The sequence below is a fragment of the Filicampus tigris genome, chromosome 6 (assembly GCF_054856515.1).
Source record: "Filicampus tigris isolate MCC_2025a chromosome 6, RoL_Ftig_1.0, whole genome shotgun sequence".
Lineage (NCBI taxonomy): Eukaryota > Metazoa > Chordata > Actinopteri > Syngnathiformes > Syngnathidae > Filicampus > Filicampus tigris.
Window position 1 is genome coordinate 23,668,128 of NC_141222.1, and position 19,220 is coordinate 23,687,347.

Genomic DNA, 19,220 nt, shown 5'->3' on the forward strand with positions numbered 1-19,220 from the left:
CATCCAGACAGTCTTGGATAGAGTTTGGCTTTGGTTTAAGTGACATAACACAAAGGCAAACATAATTGCAATATTCCACTTTTAAGAACAGTGTGAGTCACAATTGAATCAGAGAAGCAGTGAAACTGAACTTGTCTTCACGCAATACTCATAAAGGCAAGATTTGCATCCGATTAGATTTGAATAAAAGTTCAAAATGATCATACCCAAAGAGGTGACTAGCTTAGTGGTCCAAAGATGATTATTTAAAAAAAAAATCACAATTCAATTCTAATGAGCCTCTTACAACATTTTACTAGTTGCTCACACATCACACGTCACTAATATTGATCTAATTATTCATGGTTTATTTTATTATTCAAGATTAGTATGTATTCTCTATAAACATTGCTTTATGTTTTTTGTTTTTATCCAAAAGGGGAAGGCTAAGGAATGTCAAGTAATACTAGTACTAACTAGTAATTGAATGTATTTATAATGAAAATGTACTGTATAAGTATTTACAAATCCTCTTAATGGATTTGGTTCACATATTTTTTGTTGCTACTATATATTAATGTAATTAACATTTCCAATTCCACTCAAGAAAATGAAATAAATTACATAAAAACTGGGGGCTCTTTTGGTTACTGTTTTTTCTAAACTAGCAAATAATGCCATTTGTTTTATAAAGTAAATATACACTAATATGCATATGTAATACCAAATGCTTAAAATAGTATGTTTTTGCATTGATTTGAAAAATCAAAATTTTAAGGCCCTGCCTGCATGTAAATATGTGCTTTATGTTTCTAAATGAGGCAAGATAGTTGTTTTGTTATTCTTTTGAGTTTCACCATTATTCTTTTCACTGCTTATTTAGCTTTCTAGCACCCAGAACAATAATTCTCAAGACTGACATGTTCACTTCTGTGGCTTTTCAGAGAAAAACACTTTCTCCGAGTAACTCATACTGTAATTATGGGGTTGTACCGTACATATGTGTGCAAGACTTTCGCAATACATTCGGCTTTATAATGCCAGTCTTTGGAATGTGCTTCTATATGGGTCAAACATTGTGGTTTGTTTTTTTTTCAAACAATTCAAAAGGGACTATTTTTAAATATCTGGTATTGCAACACAACATTTGGTACACCTGTCTAATGAGCTCTAAAAACGTTTTTCAAATGCAATACATAACATATACAGTATAAGCATATACTGAATGAATGAATGAATTTTTACAAGTTATATAAATGAATTTATATAAATGAATTTATATAAATGAAATATATATATATATATATATATATATATATATATATATATATATATATATACTCTCTGTAATGAATGAATGAATTTTTATAAGTTATATAAATGAATTTATATAAATGAAATGAATGCACATAATCCTACTCTTTGTTTTTTAATTGTGTGAATCATTTTGGACATGGGTTTCCTTTTTTGACCTGAGCATCTGCCCTCATAAACATATGTGCAAGTTCCTGTTGTGCAAATTTGGAACCTCCCCCCCAAAAATAACATTTAATTCATAATTGTCATGTCTTATTGTTCAATGTGATTTACACCTTTTTGAGAAAGTCGCGGCAATCGTACAGTGAACTGCATCCACACAATAGGGAAAAAAACCACAAGGCTAGACATTTAAATTACACAGCTCATCGTCCAAGACAAACGCCTGACACCAGGAATAACACCAGACTATAGGAAACAAGGGCATCAAGGTCAGACTACACTAGTGGTGACATCTTATGGACAACACTTTGTTGGCCGCTGAAGGGGTTCCATAAAATGTGCACATGTAACCAACATTTAATTGCTGCAGCAGTATAGCTCGGATTATTTGTTTTTTCTATAAAGTCACCCACAGCTGCATCCACACTCGAACCATATCTCGCATCCACAACTGCATGCACATCACCGTATAGCAACACATAGGCCTTCCTTATATTTAGCTTTGTGCAAAGCTGCGAGGCGTGCGCCTTTCGGGCCACCGCTCGGTGTTGCCAAGCGCTGGCCCGTGCCAGATTCTGCCGTCCCTAAATAGTACTTGCCCGCGGCTGTGGCGGGATGCTGTAGCACTCTAATTAAGTCCGTCGCATAATGAGCCCGACCGCCACTCCGTGTCACTCGATTAGAAGCTTGCGGTGCTCTCGCACTGTAGTTTGGGGTTTGCGGGGGTGGGATATAGCATGTGGGGCAAAGGGAGTGCAGTACGATGAGAGCAATGGCATACCTTGCGGAACCTCTGCAGAAGCAACACTCAATCTTAACATCCAATCACATTCCGTACATATGCTGATTCAACACTTTCATCAATTATTTTGAATGGTTGATTGACAGAATGAAGATGCCTTTGATGACCATCATGAAGTGTAATGAACATATACAGGAGAACCTCTGTACATTCTGTACTCTGCACAAACTGTTCTGGAACACGGCATAGATAGATAGAAGATGATCCAGATTTCCATAGGACATAATGGAAATAAAATGAACCCGCTCCGGGGTCAAACGGTCGCCACACTCAAAAAGGCTTCTTTTCTCAACAGGCATGTTGAGAAACATTCTATGAGCATAGTAAGCCACTGTTAAAAATAAAACTGTGTTTGATGTTTGAAGTTTGAAGTCAACCCAAACATATTTTTTTTCAAGAATATGTTTTATGCAAGCCCACTAGTTCAAACAGGGCATTCTGATAAATTTTCCTTTGTGGATTAAGTGTTAATCCACTAGTTTTTAGCCATCTCTGGGGGCGGCCATTTTGTCTTCTGTCGACTGAAAATGACATCACAACTGCTCACAACGACCGATCACGGCTCAGATTCAGAAAACGGGTCAGCCGTGATTGGTCGTTGTGAGCAGTTGTGATGTCATTTTCAGTCGACAGAAGACAAAATGGCCGCCCCTGGAGATGCCTAAAAACGAGTGCATTTTGCTGCTTAATTTATATTACACAAACGCAAAATTAATCAGAATGCCGCGTTTCAACTAGTGGGCCTGCTGGGAACATATTCTTGAAAAAAAAAAATGTTTGGGTTGACTTCCGCTTTAAGGAGAGGGGGCATTTCAAGTGTAAAATAAATGAAACACTTCTCAAATGTAAATGTGTGACGTAGATGTGCCGTGGAGTTGAGTCTTTTCACACAATGACAAAAGGAAGCACACTTTTTAGTGAAGAGGACAGAGACATGACCCCCACATCACAATTTCTTATTTTTATGTTCAATTATCATAAAAAAAAATACATTTTTGTCATTACTGGTAACTTTCTTTGGTGGCATCACAAAACACCCCAAAAGCCAAATAAAAAGCAAAGCAGCTGTTTGAAATGTATTATTTAGATGGTAACTGTGCTGACGTGTCGTAGATTTGAGCACCCACTTTCGAAGGTGTTTATTTCAAAACTGTACCAATGCACTGTAGAACTACTTCTTAGCTTTGTGAATTGAATACCTAGCGTTAATCTCAACACTCAATAGTGTCAATATTACTGCTCTGTCAACACTACATTTTGTTGCTATGACACACTTTTGGATGTTGAACATTGAACACTTTAATAAATCTAAATTTAACACCGGGAAGTTTGGAATCATACAGACACTTTCATGGTGTTAGAATTAACACCCAATGGTGTTGAATCAACACCAGCAGATTTGCTGTGTAGTTTTTGTTTTTTTGTCATTCCCCTGTAATTAAGTGCTGGTACAAATACATGTTTCAGTGGATAATAATAATTAAATGTACCTTTTACAAATAACCTCTGCCTCGATTTTGATGAACACTTGAGCCTACTACGCTACTGAATTTTAACGTTGGTCATTATGATGGTATTTGGAGAGCTAGGTGTTATTTGTGGTGTACTTAGTGTAAAACGTTGGCGAACCACTGATCTAGCTCAACTCAACTTATACATATTGGGAGAGGGTATCATCTTTATCAATCATTATCATCACCATCAATCATTTGGAACGAGGAGCATTTTTGACACCCCAAAAAAAGAGAGAAAATATGAAAATAGCTTTTATTTACAGGACCTTTCCTAAGACTGGACATGACAACCATATCCAAAAAGTATACAATGTTGACAACTCAAAGTGCACAACAAAATAAAGTTACTTAAATAAAGTGAATTCAGTCCTTGCATGTCTTGACTGCAAAGTGATTTCTTACAAAAATTATTTTATGTGATGACCAAATTGTTCATTTAGATAGGAAAGATTTTAGCCATATTTATTGCAACCATTGTGCACAATTCTAGCTAGTATATGAAGCGATTATGTAACATTTGAAGTATTCCATCCTAAAGCAGGCCAAGAACTTTTCAGGTTGAGTGAGAGCGTGCTTTGGGGTGACTGAATTCTTGGAGTGGGTCCCGGGCTAGAGTGGGACTTTTTGTGGCGGCCTCCCTTGACAAGTGCAAGAGGAGATGTTGTTGACACATGATTCTCCAGCCAATCAGAGGGTCTCCTCAGTGTCTGAAACTGGTCGGGGACAAGAGTATATAACGGAGCTGGCTTCGGCGAGATGGAAGCAAAAAGCAACGAGCACATCCGAAGGACAAAGTGAAGAACTCTCAAACTTCAACTTCAAGACACCATGAAGACTCTGAGCCTCCTCGCCATCTGCGCTCTCCTCTCAGCGTGCTGGGCCACAGGAGGTAAGAAGCGTTCCGGAACATCACCGTCCGTGCTCGAAGGAAACTTTGCTCATAACTTAGACTCTATGTCCTTTCAACAGTTGTCCAATACGAGTCTCACGATGGCGACTCTGACCACTCAGACGCCGGCGACCTTGCCGATGTCGGTGACCACGCCGATGTTGGTGACCACGCCGATGCCGGAGACAACGGCGATGCCGGGGACAACGCCGACTCCTCAGCCTCCGACTCTTCTGACTCGTCCTCAGACTCGTCCGATTCGGACTCAGACTCCAACTCTGATTCCGACTCGGCCTCCGACTCCGATTCGGACTCCGACTCTGCCTCCTCATCTTCCTCTTCCTCTTCATCTGAGTCAGCCAGTACTGAAGGTAAGCCATCAATATAGTCATCTAGCAAAAAAGCAGAACAACGTGTGATTGACACCAAAAATCGTCGATACAGTCTTAATCATTTGAACCGAGAATAAAAAAAATTAAAAAATGGCTTACAGATTTGATTTCAACCAAATGCAAAGTGCGTAGTAATGCAATGACGGATCTCTTATAACTTCTTCTACCACCACGGCTAAATTGTCCCCCGACATACAAAGCTTGTCTCTCAGTCCAAATATCACTTCAACATAGTTCCTTTGCGACAATATGTCACAAGATAGCACCACGTTGAAACATATAACTACATTTATATGAGCCATACATTGTAGTCCTAATTTTCTATTAGACATGACTTTGGCGCCATCTTGTGGCATTTTAGGACATTTCAGAAAGAGTACAAAAACAGTGAATAGGTGGGATTTTCCTTCAAACAACAAAGTAGGCTAGATTGTCGAATTGACACTCTCCCCCCCCAAAAAAAATCTATAATTCCTTATCGATGTCACTAGATGGCGACAAAGCACTACAAGATATAGTTCCTTGGCACAAAAATGCCACAAGATGGGGCCAAAGCAATAATTTTATATTAGACAGGCCTGATTACAAAAACAAAGAGTAGATGAGTTATTCAGCGAACAATGGAGGATATATGAATCCAAAAGTGGCAAATCATACGGAACACCGTCGACGTACTGTACGTTCGCGTGCTTTTCGCCGTCTCCAAGCACTTTTTCTCAAAATCCCACAGAGGACCGAAAATTGTAGGAAAACTGCGGCCGACTGTCAAAGACAGCATCGCATGCACCCCTCACTCTCTCGAGAACGTGCATAAATCGTGTTTTTCATGCGCGCATGCGCTCCACTTTCCCCCCCTTCTAGCGACGGACTCTCAAGACTCTCAAGACTCTCACGTGGTCATGAAACGAGACGTGGCTTCCGTTTTGCTGAGGACGAGACGCCAAGCCCCGCTCTCCCTTTACCAGATGGAGCGGTACGAGTTGTTTTGAAAATCGTTCTCACTTGACTTCGCCGCCCGTCAATAACGCAAACGTCTTTCTTCCGCTGCAGCCTGAGAGAGGTGTGCGAGCTGCACACGGGCTGCGACGAGATGGCGGAGACGCAGGGCATCGTGGCGGCCTACACAGCCTACTACGGTCCCCCTCCCTTCTAAGCGGTTGTCGCTCCCAACTGCTTTTGTCTCTTTCGTTCAAGAGCATCACCTCCCCTCAACAGGAAGCAGACAAACGCATTCCGTTTGCAGGTCGCAAACTTTTGCACAAGCGACGTCCACAGAGGTGCACATAAAGTAGGCAGCAGCCCATATATGTTGAAACGATTCCTTCGTATAACGCGATGAATGGTGCTAAAAGTGTGTTTGGATGATTGTATTGAATTATTTATGCCATGCTTCAGCAGCGGTTATAGTAACGAGCTCTTAGATGTACAGTAGTGTTAGTGGCTGTGTACAGAGTGTGTGAAATATACGTGAATTATCTGCCGTGGCTGTAACCACACATTGCCTCTGGATTTCAAAGAAATACATGATTTTTTTTGTCCAACACAGTGGCTTCAAGTGTTTTTGTTTTTTAATGGCAGAAGTCTAGCCGTGATATCCAAGGTCCATGTACTAGTATGATCTCTCTCCCTTGTAATACAAATCAGCGCACCAGAAGAACGATTCGGGTGCACAAGTAGAACAACAGTCTCCCTGGTAATATTTTCTGCACACTCGTAGCATAGCACAACTTTAGCAAACTGGTAGGATTCTAACATGTTACTAGTTGACATCTAAACGCTACTAGTTCTACTAGTAAAGCACTAGACCGGGGGTTGCCAAACTGTTTCCTTTGAGGGTCGCATAAAGAAAAATCAAAGTATGCAAGGGAACATTTGACTTTGTCCGACTTCAATAAACACGCTAAAACCAATCAAGAAAGCAATTATGAATTGCAGTGTTCCCTCACTTTCCACGGGTAATACAAGCTATTACACCAAGTTATGGTCTCAAATGAAAATGCTGCGACGGAACACTATGGGTTTTTTTTTTGTTTTAGTTACTCTTAACATTAACACCAATGAAGGAGATAAGGCCGTTTGGCATTTTTCATGATTTCAGGGTGGCCCACAGCCCACTAGAATTGATCCGCCCCTGCCCTGAGCTGATTTCCACATTCACAAAAAAGCAAAAGTAAGCAGTCAATAGGTGATCATTTTAAAGTGGAAGTCAATCCAAACATATTTTTTTCAATAATATGTTCTATGTAAGACCACTAGTTGAAACAAGGCATTCTGATAAATATTGTATTTGTGGAGTAAGAGTTAAACCATCCGTTTTTAGGTATCTCCGGGGGCCGCCATTTTGTCACTTCTGTTGACTGAAAATGACAGCACAGTTGGTCAGGTAATGACCAATCACGGCTCACCTGTTTTCCGAAGCTGAACCGTGACATGGACTACGTGGACTTTAAGAAGGGTATCAAAAATATACAATTGTTAGCTTTCAATGGGTCAGAGTGAGCTGCAGTCGTTTTTGGTGCCGACCACTAGATGTCACTGTTGATCAGAAAGATTGGGTTGGGGTTTTCTAATACTGAACTATGAATGTCTCAACAACACTGAGTTCTCAAATGACACAATAATTACCTTTGCTATCAGTGTTAGATAAAGACTGTATAATAATTAGTTTAAAACTACAAGTTCAGCAGGTTCATTCAGGTTACATTTTATTTTTAAATTGGCTTTCATGACGTTGATTCATTCATTGTAACATTGTTGTAGGTTTCATTGTTTTGTCTATAAGTAAAGACAATACCACCAGTTGCAAACAATTTGAAGGAATCATGACAATAGACAGTTTAACTAAGAAATCAGTACTCGTCACAAGCAAAATGCTTTCCAGATAAAATAATGTGCGACGTGTGGCGAAATACTGAGAAATTTAAATTACCACCGGAAAAAAGTTAACATTCATTTGACAACCTGGAAATATGTATTTTTTTATTGTGTCTTGTAACCAAAATATTCTGACCAAGATTGGGACTCATCATACATTACTATACGGTTGTTTTTATACATCATACTGTGTCATGAAATCAAAAATAAGAATACCATTGTTTTAAAAAAAAATAATAATAATAAAAAGATAAATTACTACACACTGACATGTTTTTTTAATTAGATTTTGTTGTTGTTGTTGTTGTTGTTGTTGTTACTGTACCAAAAGATATATTTTGACAAATGCATGATATTTTACTCCATTTACTGTATGTCCACACATGGGACGTCTGTTGTCACGTTCAAAATAACAGCAAAGCTCAAGAGTGCTCTCTGCTGGCCATTTAACAAACTACGAGGGCACACTTCCAGCTCATCATTTATGCCTCTTTTAAAATTTTTCATCAAAAATCTGATTTGTTTGACTCCGTAGGGAACAATTATTCAATGATACAGCACGGTTTTAGTAAAAAATGATCAAGGCAATAATCAGCAACCTGTTCTTTAATTGTTTATGTCGAAGCATTTTATTCGTTTCTTTCACCTCTTTCAACCAAGAATTGAAGATCTAACAGACCCCGATGTATTTGACACTTTAAAACAAGTTGAATTATGACAAGAGATAAGATTAGCATGTTCTTTTCGTTCTTTCATGCTCACCTCAACAAGGTTAACCTGTGCACACCTGTTCCAGTCGCACGTGCTGCTGTCTTATCGTCAACTGAGAAGACCACCATGCAAAGTCCAACGTGCGCGGGCATTCCGGATCGTTCCCACAAGTGATGTTCAAAAGTTGTTCCTGTGAGTAGCCTACAGTACTTGTGTGTGCTTGTGAGTGTGTCTGTATTGACAAAGAGAAGTGAGGATAAGCAGTTCAGAAGATGGATGGATGGATGGATGGAGGGATTGTTTTATTTTTGTTATTGAACATTGTGGCCATCTTGGTTACTCAGTTCAGTTAGTGTTGATCTGTGGAGACGCACGGTTCTCTTTTGTGTCTTACTGTTAAGTTTATTTTTCTGTTAGCAGTCTTTGTAGAGCATGGGCAGAATCAAGTGAATTACAAGACTGTTAAAAAGGAAGTCAACCCAAACATATTTTTTTCTAGAATATGTTCTATGCAAGCCCACTGGGTGAAACAAGGCATTGTGATAAATATTGCGTTTGTGGAATAAAGAGTTAAACCATCTGTTTCTACGCATCTCTGAGGGCAGCCATTTTGTTACTTCTGTCGACTGAAAATGACATCACAACTGCTCAGGGTTCAGGTAACAACCAATCACGGCTCTCCTGTTTTCTGAAGCTGAGCTGTGATTGGTCGTTACCTGAGCCCTGAGCATTTGTGATGTCATTTTCAGTCGACAGAAGTGACAAAATGGCCACCCCCTGAGATGGCTAAAAAGGGGTGGATTTTGCTGCTTAACTCATATTCCACAAACGCAATATTAATCAGAATGCCTGTTTCAACTAGTGGGCCTGCTGGGAACATATTCTTGAAAGAAAACAGTTGATGCGTGTGAGCCCTGACTCACAGTCACTGCAAACCACACTATATTGCTCATGCACATTGTTCCCTAACATGTGACAGGACAGTTGTATTTTTCTGGGATTTCGGGGATGTGTTTTATTATTAGAAGCAGTAAATTGACTAATTTTGGTTGAAATATATTGCGGAAACAAAACATGTAACCCAAACTTGACACACACGATTAAAGTTGAAAAAGTTTATTTTTAAGATGGTCATTCATCTAATTTCAAACAACATATTCTTTGAATATAATCACTTTTTATCATTACAAAATCTTTTCACGCCTTAAAAAGATGTATCAACGAGGTTGCTGCTTTTCTTTTTTTCTTTACAGTGAGCAAATCTACAAAACACACATGATGAAGGCTGATGAAAATATAGGAACATTGAGCACTGTGGGAAATGAAAAGTATGATTTAAAGTCGCAACAACGATATGGTATTATCATTTGTACTGTAGTTTTACATGACTGTCAGACATTGGCTATAGTCAGCTCACAGTTGCTCCGTTGTCGCTCTGACATGACATTAAATAATCTAGTGAAGACATAAATAATATGTTAATCTTGTGCAATATTGTGCCTCATTGCATTCCGCACTCAAGGGAAACTCAAAGTTTGGTCATTTTCACACTGTTTACCTCGAGCTTGATCTCATTTTCCAGGTCTGCGTCCGCACACATTGCAGGGTTATCGTAGGCTTCTTTCTGCCCTACCTTGTTGTCTCGTCCTTTATCTTCATCGGTGTTGCAACATTTGCAGCAGCAGCAACATTTGGCAGTGACCACGCCCACCACTTTGTCCCAGGGTTCCAGAGAATGCGCCCAAAGAGGGAGGAAGTCCCAAGACCGCAATGCTGCTGGCAGACACCCGGGCTTCCTCTTCTGCAGCACGTTGATGACAATGACGACGATGAAAAAGGCCACGAGAGGGCACGCCACGCCCACTAGGACCTGCCATCCGGCCAGCGACAGACTGAAGACGAGGAGCGGCAGCAGGAAGAAGCAGAAGATGATGTAAACTGCGGCGAACCAGCGGTAGGAGGCCGTGATGTTGCCCAAGGCTTTGGCCAGTCGGATGGGGAATCGGGTGAATGGAATCGGATACCACAGAATAATGCCAGAGATGTTGAACAGGAAGTGTACGAGGGCAATCTGGAGGAGCCATGAATGCGCTTCATTAGCATGCAGGTAAAATCAGCAAAAAGACGTTTCTTGTGAAATATTGTGTTTGCGTAACGCGACAGGTGACTGACCTGCAGAGCGTTGGCCAATGTGTCGCCTGGACTGGCCATGGCTGCCAAGATGGCGGTGGTGGTGGTGCCAATGTTGGAACCGAGAGACAACGGATAGGCTCTCTGTATGCTGATGACGCCAATACCTACAGGTATGTGCATATGAGAATTTTTTTTCATCTAATCCATCGCTTCGGATGATCATGCTCCGACTGTGTTTTCTTCGATTTTTATGGTTGTTTCCGATTGATAAGACCAACATACTGTAGAAATAATACAAAGAGTATGTTTTCATGTTTTTTACGTGCAGAATTTGTATCCATAGATCACCAATGTATATGGATGGTAGAAGGAAGGATACACGGGTTGTTGGATGAGTAGATGGATGATTGGCCGGTACTAGTGATAGGTGACCAGGCGATTGATGGTGATTTGTGTGATTGTATGGAGATTACGAGGATGGGTGGCTCAGTGGTACAACATCATCAACTGTATGGAAGTTGAATGGATGCATGGATGGATGAACCAGTGGATACAAAGAAGGATAGTGGCTTGTATAAATTGATAGATGACTGGACGGATGGAGGGATTGATTGATGGATGTATGGACAAAAGGGTTGATAATGGAGTGTTTTTTTTAAATGATGGATGGATGGATGGATGGAATGGGGGCAGCGGGTGGGAGCCGGATGGATGGATTGATGTATAGATGGATGGATGGACGGACGGACAAAAAGGTTGATGATGGAGTGTTTTTTTTAATGATGGATGGATGGATGGTTTATGGATGGATGGATGGATGGATGGATAATGGGTGGTTTTTGAATAGATGGGATGGATGGATTGGGTGGGCTGGCGGGCGGTTGGCTAGATGGATGCAGGGACGGATGGATGGACGGATGGATGGACGAACTGGTTGATGGAGTGTTGTTTTTGAATGATGGGTGGCTGGGTGGACGATGGGTGGTTTCTGAATAGATGGGATGGATGGATGGATGGATGGAGTGTTGTTTTTTAATGAAGGGTGGCTGGGTGGATGATGGGTGGTTTCTGAATAGATGTGATGGATGATGGATGGATGGATGGATGAACGGACGGACGGACAAAAGGGTTGATGATGGAGTGCTTTTTTTTTTTATGATGGATGAATAGACGGAGAGATGAGTGACCTCACCAACGAGTGGAGTGATAGCAGAGGTAAAAACAGAGCTGCTCTGCACGATGAACGTCATTCCGGCGCCGACTAAAATGGCAATGTATCCTGTGACCCAACCAAAGGGGAATGGGAAATCTGCACGCATGCACGTAGAGCGTTAGCAAAAGACACCCGGAACGGGTCGCGGCGTACACGCAAACCTTGCCGTCGCCACTCACCCGTGTTAAGGATTTTCTTGATGATCATGGCCACTTGACCCTTGAGCATGGAGTTGAGCAGCTTGACTATAAGCAACAGGCACGAGCACAACACCAGCAGAGAGAGAGCCAGAAGGATCAGACCCACGGCCATGTCGGACAAGTTCACGTCGACAAAAAGGTGATCACCTGGCAACGCACATGCGGACGCCATGTCAAGTACGCGCACTGATAAATTACTTTGCGTCAGGTCACGCTCACATTTCTTGATGTTGTACGTCTGCGAAATGTTCTTGAGTGTGAAGGTGTAGTTGCCATCAACCCAGCACATTGAAGGAGAGGTGCAGTTCTCTGGACCAGGAACGGTGACGTTCACCGTGCTCTGAAAATCAGCCATAGTTGGAAAAAAAACAAAACAAAAAAAAAACATTTCAACCTTATATACGGTGTCATGAAAGTCAAATTTTCTATTTCATTTTGGGCAGTACGTGAGGCCATCCTACCATGTTGGTATACGTTTGGCACCACTTCTTGATGAGACTTTTATTCCGGGCTGCTGGATCTCCAGTGGCTATTTCACTTAAGACAGACTTGTCCAGCTGTCTCGGATGAAAACAGAACACGCAGAAATGTGCAATCGTCATCCTAACAGACATTTGTTTATCAACAATGATGAATGCGTTTTGACAACAAAGTCATGCAGAATTTAACATATCCTGCACCCGATATCTTCTGTTGTATGCGCAAGTGGATGAATTGGGAGTGCAGATGTTCCACCCGATTGAGTAGTTGGTCAAATATCCTTCTTTTAAAAAAATAATTTATCAAAAAGAATTTCAAGGTGATTTTTGGCCAAAACAAATCTTCAGTTACAATTTGAATTGCCATCATGTGTTGAATTTGAACGCACAAGCGACATTCAAAGGATTTTGATTTTTCTTTGGCTTTTACATGGGTTTTTCTGGTCATCGTTAAAGTTAAGACTGTTTTACTGTTTGGGGAAAAAAAAATTATGACGTGACAGTTGGACCTTGGAACACATTATTTATATTTATATTTTTTTCCTGAGTATCCCAGTGCACTACAGTTACAACTTTTTTTCATCTAAAAAAAAAAATAAATAAAAATCCCCAAATTCATTGGACCAGCTGTAGCACACTAAACAAATATGGGAGACATGCTATAGATAAGTTAGCATGTGTTCCGTGTGCATCCACGTGGATTTTCTTTCTCTTACGTGCCAAAAAACATTGCCCGCAGGTGTGAATGTGAGCGTAGATGCTTGTCTGTGTGTCCCATGATTGACTGGCGACTACTGCAAGGCCCGGTGTACACCGGGCTACGCCCCAGATAACTCCTGTCCACGATTCATTCATTCAAAAACAAAGCTTCAAAAATCACACACACATTTCTACTAAATTAACTGTAAACGTTTTGAACAAAAGCAAATTTTTACCTTGATAATGGAATCCGTGAGGACGTCAGTGATGACATTCAACAGGTCGGGGGCCTCTCCGCTCTCGATCTGGAACGAGTCGATGATGAGCTTGGTGACCTCGTACAAGTAGCCGGTGGCGACCTCCAGAGGCAGCAGCACCAAAACCGACAGCCAGTTGAAGAAGTCGTGCACCGTTGCCCCTGCAAACGCCCTGAAAAGAGTCGTAAAGACAACTGAGGCGAACGCCACGCCGAGTGATCTTTGCTCGCTTCTATCGGTAGCAGCTTTTACTGTGTTATTAGCGTATCACTCGCGATTATGACTACTGTGTCGGTTTTATGACTCGCCAGATGATTTATTGAACACCTACAGCAATAATAGAGACATTATCACAAGTCTTTTTTTTTTTTTTTTTTTTTAAAGAGAAGTCAACCCAAACATATTTTTTTCAAGAATATGTTATATGCAAACCCACTAGTTAAAACAAGGCATTCTGATAAATATTGCATTGGGGGAATAAGAGTAAATCCGCTTGTTTTTAGCCATTCCTGGAGGCGGCCATTTTGTCACTTCTGTCAACTGAAAGTGACATCACAACTGCTCAGGGCTCCGGTAACGACCAATCACGGCTGACCAGTTTTCTGAATCTGAGCCGTGATTGGTCGTTGTGAGCAGTTGTGATGTCATTTTCAGTCGACAGAAGACAAAATGGCCGCCCCCTGAGATGGCAAAAACTTAACTCATAATCCACAAACGCAATATTTTATCAGAATGCCGAGTTTCAACGAGTGGGCTTGCCGGGAACATATTCTTGAAAAAAATATGTTTGGATTGATTTCCCTTTAAAAGTTGTTATAAGCCATACTTCCAATTTACAGGGGTCGTCAAGGTTCTCTGTCCCTGGGTTTCAAGGGTACATGCTAGTTTAGGTTATGCAGCAACGTAAATTATTAATCAAATAAATATCGGCAATTATAAAGCAATGGCGGTGGGGGGCTTGGTCTCAATAAATGTGCTATAATTACAGTACGGCTTTGCGTTAGCGTACGTTACATTACGATGTGGTATATCGTTGTTGTCCTATGAAAAACACTTATGTCCATTTTTTTTTCAATTCTCTTATTTTTACGTGAATGGTGTTTCCGCGTTACAGACATCGCATTAACGTGAACATTTAAAAAAAAATCCAAAATTGGATGTAAGTGTTTTTCACAGGACAGCGACGATATGTTGCTGCCTTAGAAAGGGAACTCCATTGCACACCATGCATCTGTAAAGTTGCCCATCGAACAAATGAACAAATTGATTTGGGCCTTTTTATAAGAGCTTCTCTGAGGTTTTTAATTTGCTTTTAGAATTGCTCAGATGTTCTGACAAGCCGTATTTTCCCCACTCCTGCATCAGAAGTTACCTGCGAAAGACGCTGCGGTCCCCGGCCTGCGTCATGGCAACCAATGTGTTGGTGACCGAGGTGCCGATGTTGGTTCCCATGATGATTGGAACAGCTAGCTGCACGGTTAGCACTGCCACAAAAAATAAAAATAAAAATAAAACTCTCCGCTTCACTATCATCTCCTCATGCCCGTAGGTGTCGCGCCACGTGCGTGATGTGCTCACATCCAGATGAGACCATGCTGACAACAATGGAGGACGAAGTGGACGAGCTCTGAACCAGCAAAGTGACCAGGACGCCGATGACCAGACCAGCCAGAGGGTTGGATAAGACAACGTTGTCCTGGAAAATGTCGCCTGCTGCTTTGCCTGCGTGGACGAGGTGGATGACATTTTGTTTTCGTTGTTGTTGTTGTTGTCCAAATGCGCCATTGCGACATGTCAGACCGTCATACGCTTACCTCCAACAAGCTGGAAAGCTGAGCTGAGGATGTCCAGGGAGCAGATGAACATGTAGAGGAGGCCCAGCAGGACAGCGAATTTCACCACTGACACCAACACGCGCAGCACCTTCCCTTTTGTGTCCAAAGCTGGTAGAACACAGAAAACAAAACATGAAACTCTCATTTCCATCACTTTATGATTCATATCGATGCATAGAAAATAGGTACAATATGCTATCCACTCGGGACATGCATCTTTCCAATAAAAGATGATTTGACGCGTATCTCGATTCAAGACTTTTTGACGGTACTTTTTCAAGTAGAATGATTGAGAATATGTAACAACATGTAAACGCAGTCCAAAGCCCAAACAGTTCAAGTTAATTAAATTCAAAGATACAATAGATCATCAGCAACATCAAAACGATTTATGCCGATGTATATACCTGATTTGCATCTTTTTTTTTTCTCAATACAGAAAAATGAGAGGAGGCTGAATTTCCAAGGATTGGGACAATTTTAAACTGAGTAATGTCTCTAAGCAATTTATCATTGATTAAAAATAGTTCTTGATTAATCAAGTAACTACTCTACCTCTAGTTCGGTTAAATCAAAACTGACTTTCTGATTCAAATCGCTTCTCGTAAAACCCCTAAAATCCATAAATCCATTGTATTAAGTGCTTAATTAATTGTTCATTGTTGTCGCATCTTTTGGACAATTTAGAGTGAATTTGAAATGAACCTAACATGTATGCTTTTGGAATGTGCCAGAATGGCAAAGTACCCAGAGAAAACGGGGAGAATGTGTCACGTCCACAACGAAGGCCGAAGCCCAGATTCAAACCCCCAACCTGCCCCTGCTATAGTAACATAAAACATTTATTCTAAAGTGGTGTGCAACGATGGAGGCTGATAAAGAAGCCCTGAAATAATCCCTGAAATTTATTTTCCGTGGATCTTGTCTTGGTTCACTTCAAATGCTGTTTTCACCGGTTCCACCCAAATACCCACGGTTAAGTCGTTCCAACAGTGACACGTTCTTTTAAATGTTGACATGATTGTGCAGATCTGGCTGACACCAGTTTAAAGTCTATGCATTTTTTTTTTTTATGTTGTATGTGCTGATCCCAGCCTTGCACTCGAGACTTACTGCACATGACTTTGATTAATCATACCCTTTTATCAACACATTTATGCTGCGCTTATCATCAATTCATCATTATACGACACCAAATCTGTGCAGGAAACACACCCAATGTACTCCCAACGTACACCGCAGATTTATTTATGACATTATGACAAACTGTATCGAGGCAATTGTGTACTAATAATACTGTATAATGCATGTTGGGAGTCATTGAGCAGTGACTGATGCCTCACTTTTGGCATCGTGCCGTTCAAGATCACCGATGAGAAATGCACGTGAAAATTTCTCCTCACCTGACCATGGCACCCCCGTGTCTTTTAGCTCAGGCAGATCCCAAGGGTCTTCCTCCTCTGGCTGCCCATCATCCACCAGCGCCAGGGTAGAGTCGGCAGGGCTTCCTTTTTGCACTAGTTGCACATTTACAGATTAACTATTACTGGGGTATCGTTGTTAGCTTGCACAATAAGTCTCCCATTCCAAAACTTACTTTTGCCGTCACTTCTTTCGAGATCCTCTGCGAGCTGAAATCGAATCAAAACAAACAGTCGTTTTTCATTTGTAGTCATTCCAATTGCAGTTATAGAATTCTGGATTTTTCATTACATTTGGCGATTATTGGTTTCGACTTTGCTAATCAAGTGACCTTCCAGAATACTGAAATAAATGCAATTAAAATGAACCCAGAAAGCTTATGATATTGATTAAGATGATAACAAATGACTTTTTCGCTATTATTTTAGTTAGTTGTATAAACAAGAATTAGTTTGTTAGTTTTTTTTTTTTTTTTAGCAGAATACATTTTCATTTTATTTCATTAACAAAAATGTCCCCCCTCCCCATTTCAGTTTTACTTCCTTGTTCATTCTTAATGAACTAATAGCCAATATTTTACTTTCAAACAGTTCCAAAACCCACATCAATTGAATGACTATCACACGCATTTACCCACTCACAGGCCACAAGGTATTGATCCCACAGTCACATGGTGTCATCCTGGCCACAGTAAAATTCCATTAGTACAAAACTCTGACACGGAAATGAAGCTGAATTGATTTTCTGTTGGGGTTTTTTCCCAATGTTACACACACAGCATGTTTATTCATATTTTTACATTTAAATATTTGCTGTCATATTAAAAATAAATAAATAAAAATGTTACTGTATACAGCATTCTCTTAGTAGTTTGCTCCTGAAATATTTGCTGTTATTCATTGACTGACTAATGGGATGATCCAATACATTAAAAAAACAAAAAACTTACGTTTGGAAATTGTACAGCAGTGTGTTGTGTTTAATTATATGACTAGGTAGCTCATATTTAGTTTAAAGCTTCATTATTCATTTGAATTTCGTTAACAAACTTGTTTTATGGTCGAGGTGTTGCCACAGAAAGAAAAAAAAAAGTTTTTATCTCTTATTTAATTGTGTCCATTTTGTGAAAGCAAGAAAAATAATAAAGTCCTCACCCCAGGTGGCTTGAGTGCATCCATGCTGCCTGCCTGCTGCCTTGAGATTGTCAAATGCTGAGTCCACACAGGTGGAGTGTGAAGCTGAAGGAGGGTCGGACGACGTCCTCACATCGCTCTCGCAGATAAGATGAACACACCTTGCTTGGTCACTCACACATTTCTTGTAATCACTGCTGTGACATGTGTTGCAATCCAACTCAACATTGTTACTGTCTCGCTGGTTGTGTGGCTGCCAGAGTGTGTGTGACTGTGGATCATTGTCACACACTATTGATCTTTATAGACATCGGTCAATGTCATAGTGTGTTAAATTTAGACTTTTAAATGGAAAAAAAACAGTTGCACCTAAATATTTCTTCTTAGATTAGTATAATGAAATTGTCATCCAGGTGCTAGAATATCTCTATCTTTTACTCCAAGAGAATTGCAGATATGCACATAGTTTCCAAAAGGCTCATATAAGATATTATTTTCATCTGGAAGTGGATCATTGTTGCACACTATTGTTCTTTATAGAGCTACCCATTGCTGTCTGTTGTCTTATTTTGTTTAAATCAGTTTCGTTTTTTTAATCATCTCTTGTACCATTGTTTATATCCCATGTATTTTATTAAATATACTGCAATTTGGCTAACCCTGTTGTTTATAAATGTAATTAAGGGGGGAAATTATTGAATTTGATGCTTTGGCCTTTTTGTGTTATACTTGTACAAAGTTCTGTGGATGTAGTGTTGTGAATTACTTTGTTATTTTCAAACACAGTGTAACAGCAGCATCTAGGCACCATGCTATGCTATTGCAAACGTGAATCTCATTTCAAATGAGTTGCCAAAATCTAAATATACTGCAAAAGTCTATTTCAATTTTCCACATCACTGTTATTGATATTGTGTGCAGATGCAGTGAGGGTTTCATCCATCAATTTTCTATAGCACGTGTCTTTATTCAGGTCACTGGTAAACTGGAGCTATCCCATCTGAATTTATGTATTTATGCATACACACTGGACCGGTCGCCAGTCATTCGCAATCAGATTTACACCTATGGGCCAGTTGGTTGGGAGTAACTCAATGCAAACACAGAATGAACATGCAAACTTCACACAGGAAGGCCAGAGATGAGATTCGAACACAACACTTCTCGGCTGTGAAGCAGAGGTGCTAAAACTAGGTTACAATGAAAATG

The 19,220-nt window shown here is 40.4% G+C and overlaps 2 protein-coding genes across 3 annotated transcripts; one reads left to right on the forward strand and one right to left on the reverse strand.

The window, feature by feature from the left end:
- Positions 1 to 4,403: 4,403 nt before the first annotated feature.
- On the forward strand, positions 4,404 to 6,596 carry bglapl (bone gamma-carboxyglutamate (gla) protein, like). The gene is made up of 4 exons (XM_086032450.1): positions 4,404 to 4,663; positions 4,744 to 5,034; positions 5,917 to 6,028; positions 6,106 to 6,596. Exons 1-4 carry the CDS (start codon positions 4,603 to 4,605, stop codon positions 6,206 to 6,208), a joined length of 567 nt encoding a protein of 188 aa, XP_085888576.1. The 5' UTR covers positions 4,404 to 4,602; the 3' UTR covers positions 6,209 to 6,596.
- Positions 6,597 to 9,818: 3,222 nt separating this feature from the next.
- On the reverse strand, positions 9,819 to 18,179 carry LOC147146342 (sodium-dependent phosphate transport protein 2B-like). 2 transcript variants are annotated; one of them, XM_086032447.1, is made up of 13 exons: positions 18,033 to 18,179; positions 17,054 to 17,087; positions 16,860 to 16,973; positions 15,436 to 15,564; positions 15,200 to 15,343; positions 14,994 to 15,105; positions 13,601 to 13,793; positions 12,648 to 12,743; positions 12,406 to 12,526; positions 12,166 to 12,333; positions 11,966 to 12,082; positions 10,813 to 10,937; positions 9,819 to 10,711 (listed from the first exon to the last, which is right to left on the reverse strand). In XM_086032447.1, exons 1-13 carry the CDS (start codon positions 18,054 to 18,056, stop codon positions 10,169 to 10,171), a joined length of 1,920 nt encoding a protein of 639 aa, XP_085888573.1. In that variant the 5' UTR covers positions 18,057 to 18,179; the 3' UTR covers positions 9,819 to 10,168. The 2 variants fall into 2 exon arrangements, with proteins under 2 accessions (XP_085888573.1, XP_085888571.1); XM_086032445.1 differs by lacking the exon at positions 18,033 to 18,179 and having other exon boundaries at positions 17,054 to 17,186.
- Positions 18,180 to 19,220: the final 1,041 nt, after the last annotated feature.

Excerpts from the sequence above, each read along its gene's own strand:
- bglapl (XM_086032450.1), top strand. The coding sequence starts at position 4,603 with ATGAAGACTCTGAGCCTCCTCGCCATCTGCGCTCTCCTCTCAGCGTGC. Across the intron at positions 4,664-4,743 it reads AGCGTGCTGGGCCACAGGAG|TTGTCCAATACGAGTCTCAC; the intron begins GTAAGAAGCGTT and ends TCCTTTCAACAG. Across the intron at positions 6,029-6,105 it reads TCCCTTTACCAGATGGAGCG|CCTGAGAGAGGTGTGCGAGC; the intron begins GTACGAGTTGTT and ends CTTCCGCTGCAG.
- LOC147146342 (XM_086032445.1), bottom strand. The coding sequence starts at position 17,132 with ATGACTACAAATGAAAAACGACTGTTTGTTTTGATTCGATTTCAGCTC. Across the intron at positions 13,794-14,993 it reads GACCGCAGCGTCTTTCGCAG|GGCGTTTGCAGGGGCAACGG; the intron begins GTAACTTCTGAT and ends GACTCTTTTCAG. Across the intron at positions 12,334-12,405 it reads GACGTACAACATCAAGAAAT|GTGATCACCTTTTTGTCGAC; the intron begins GTGAGCGTGACC and ends GTGCGTTGCCAG.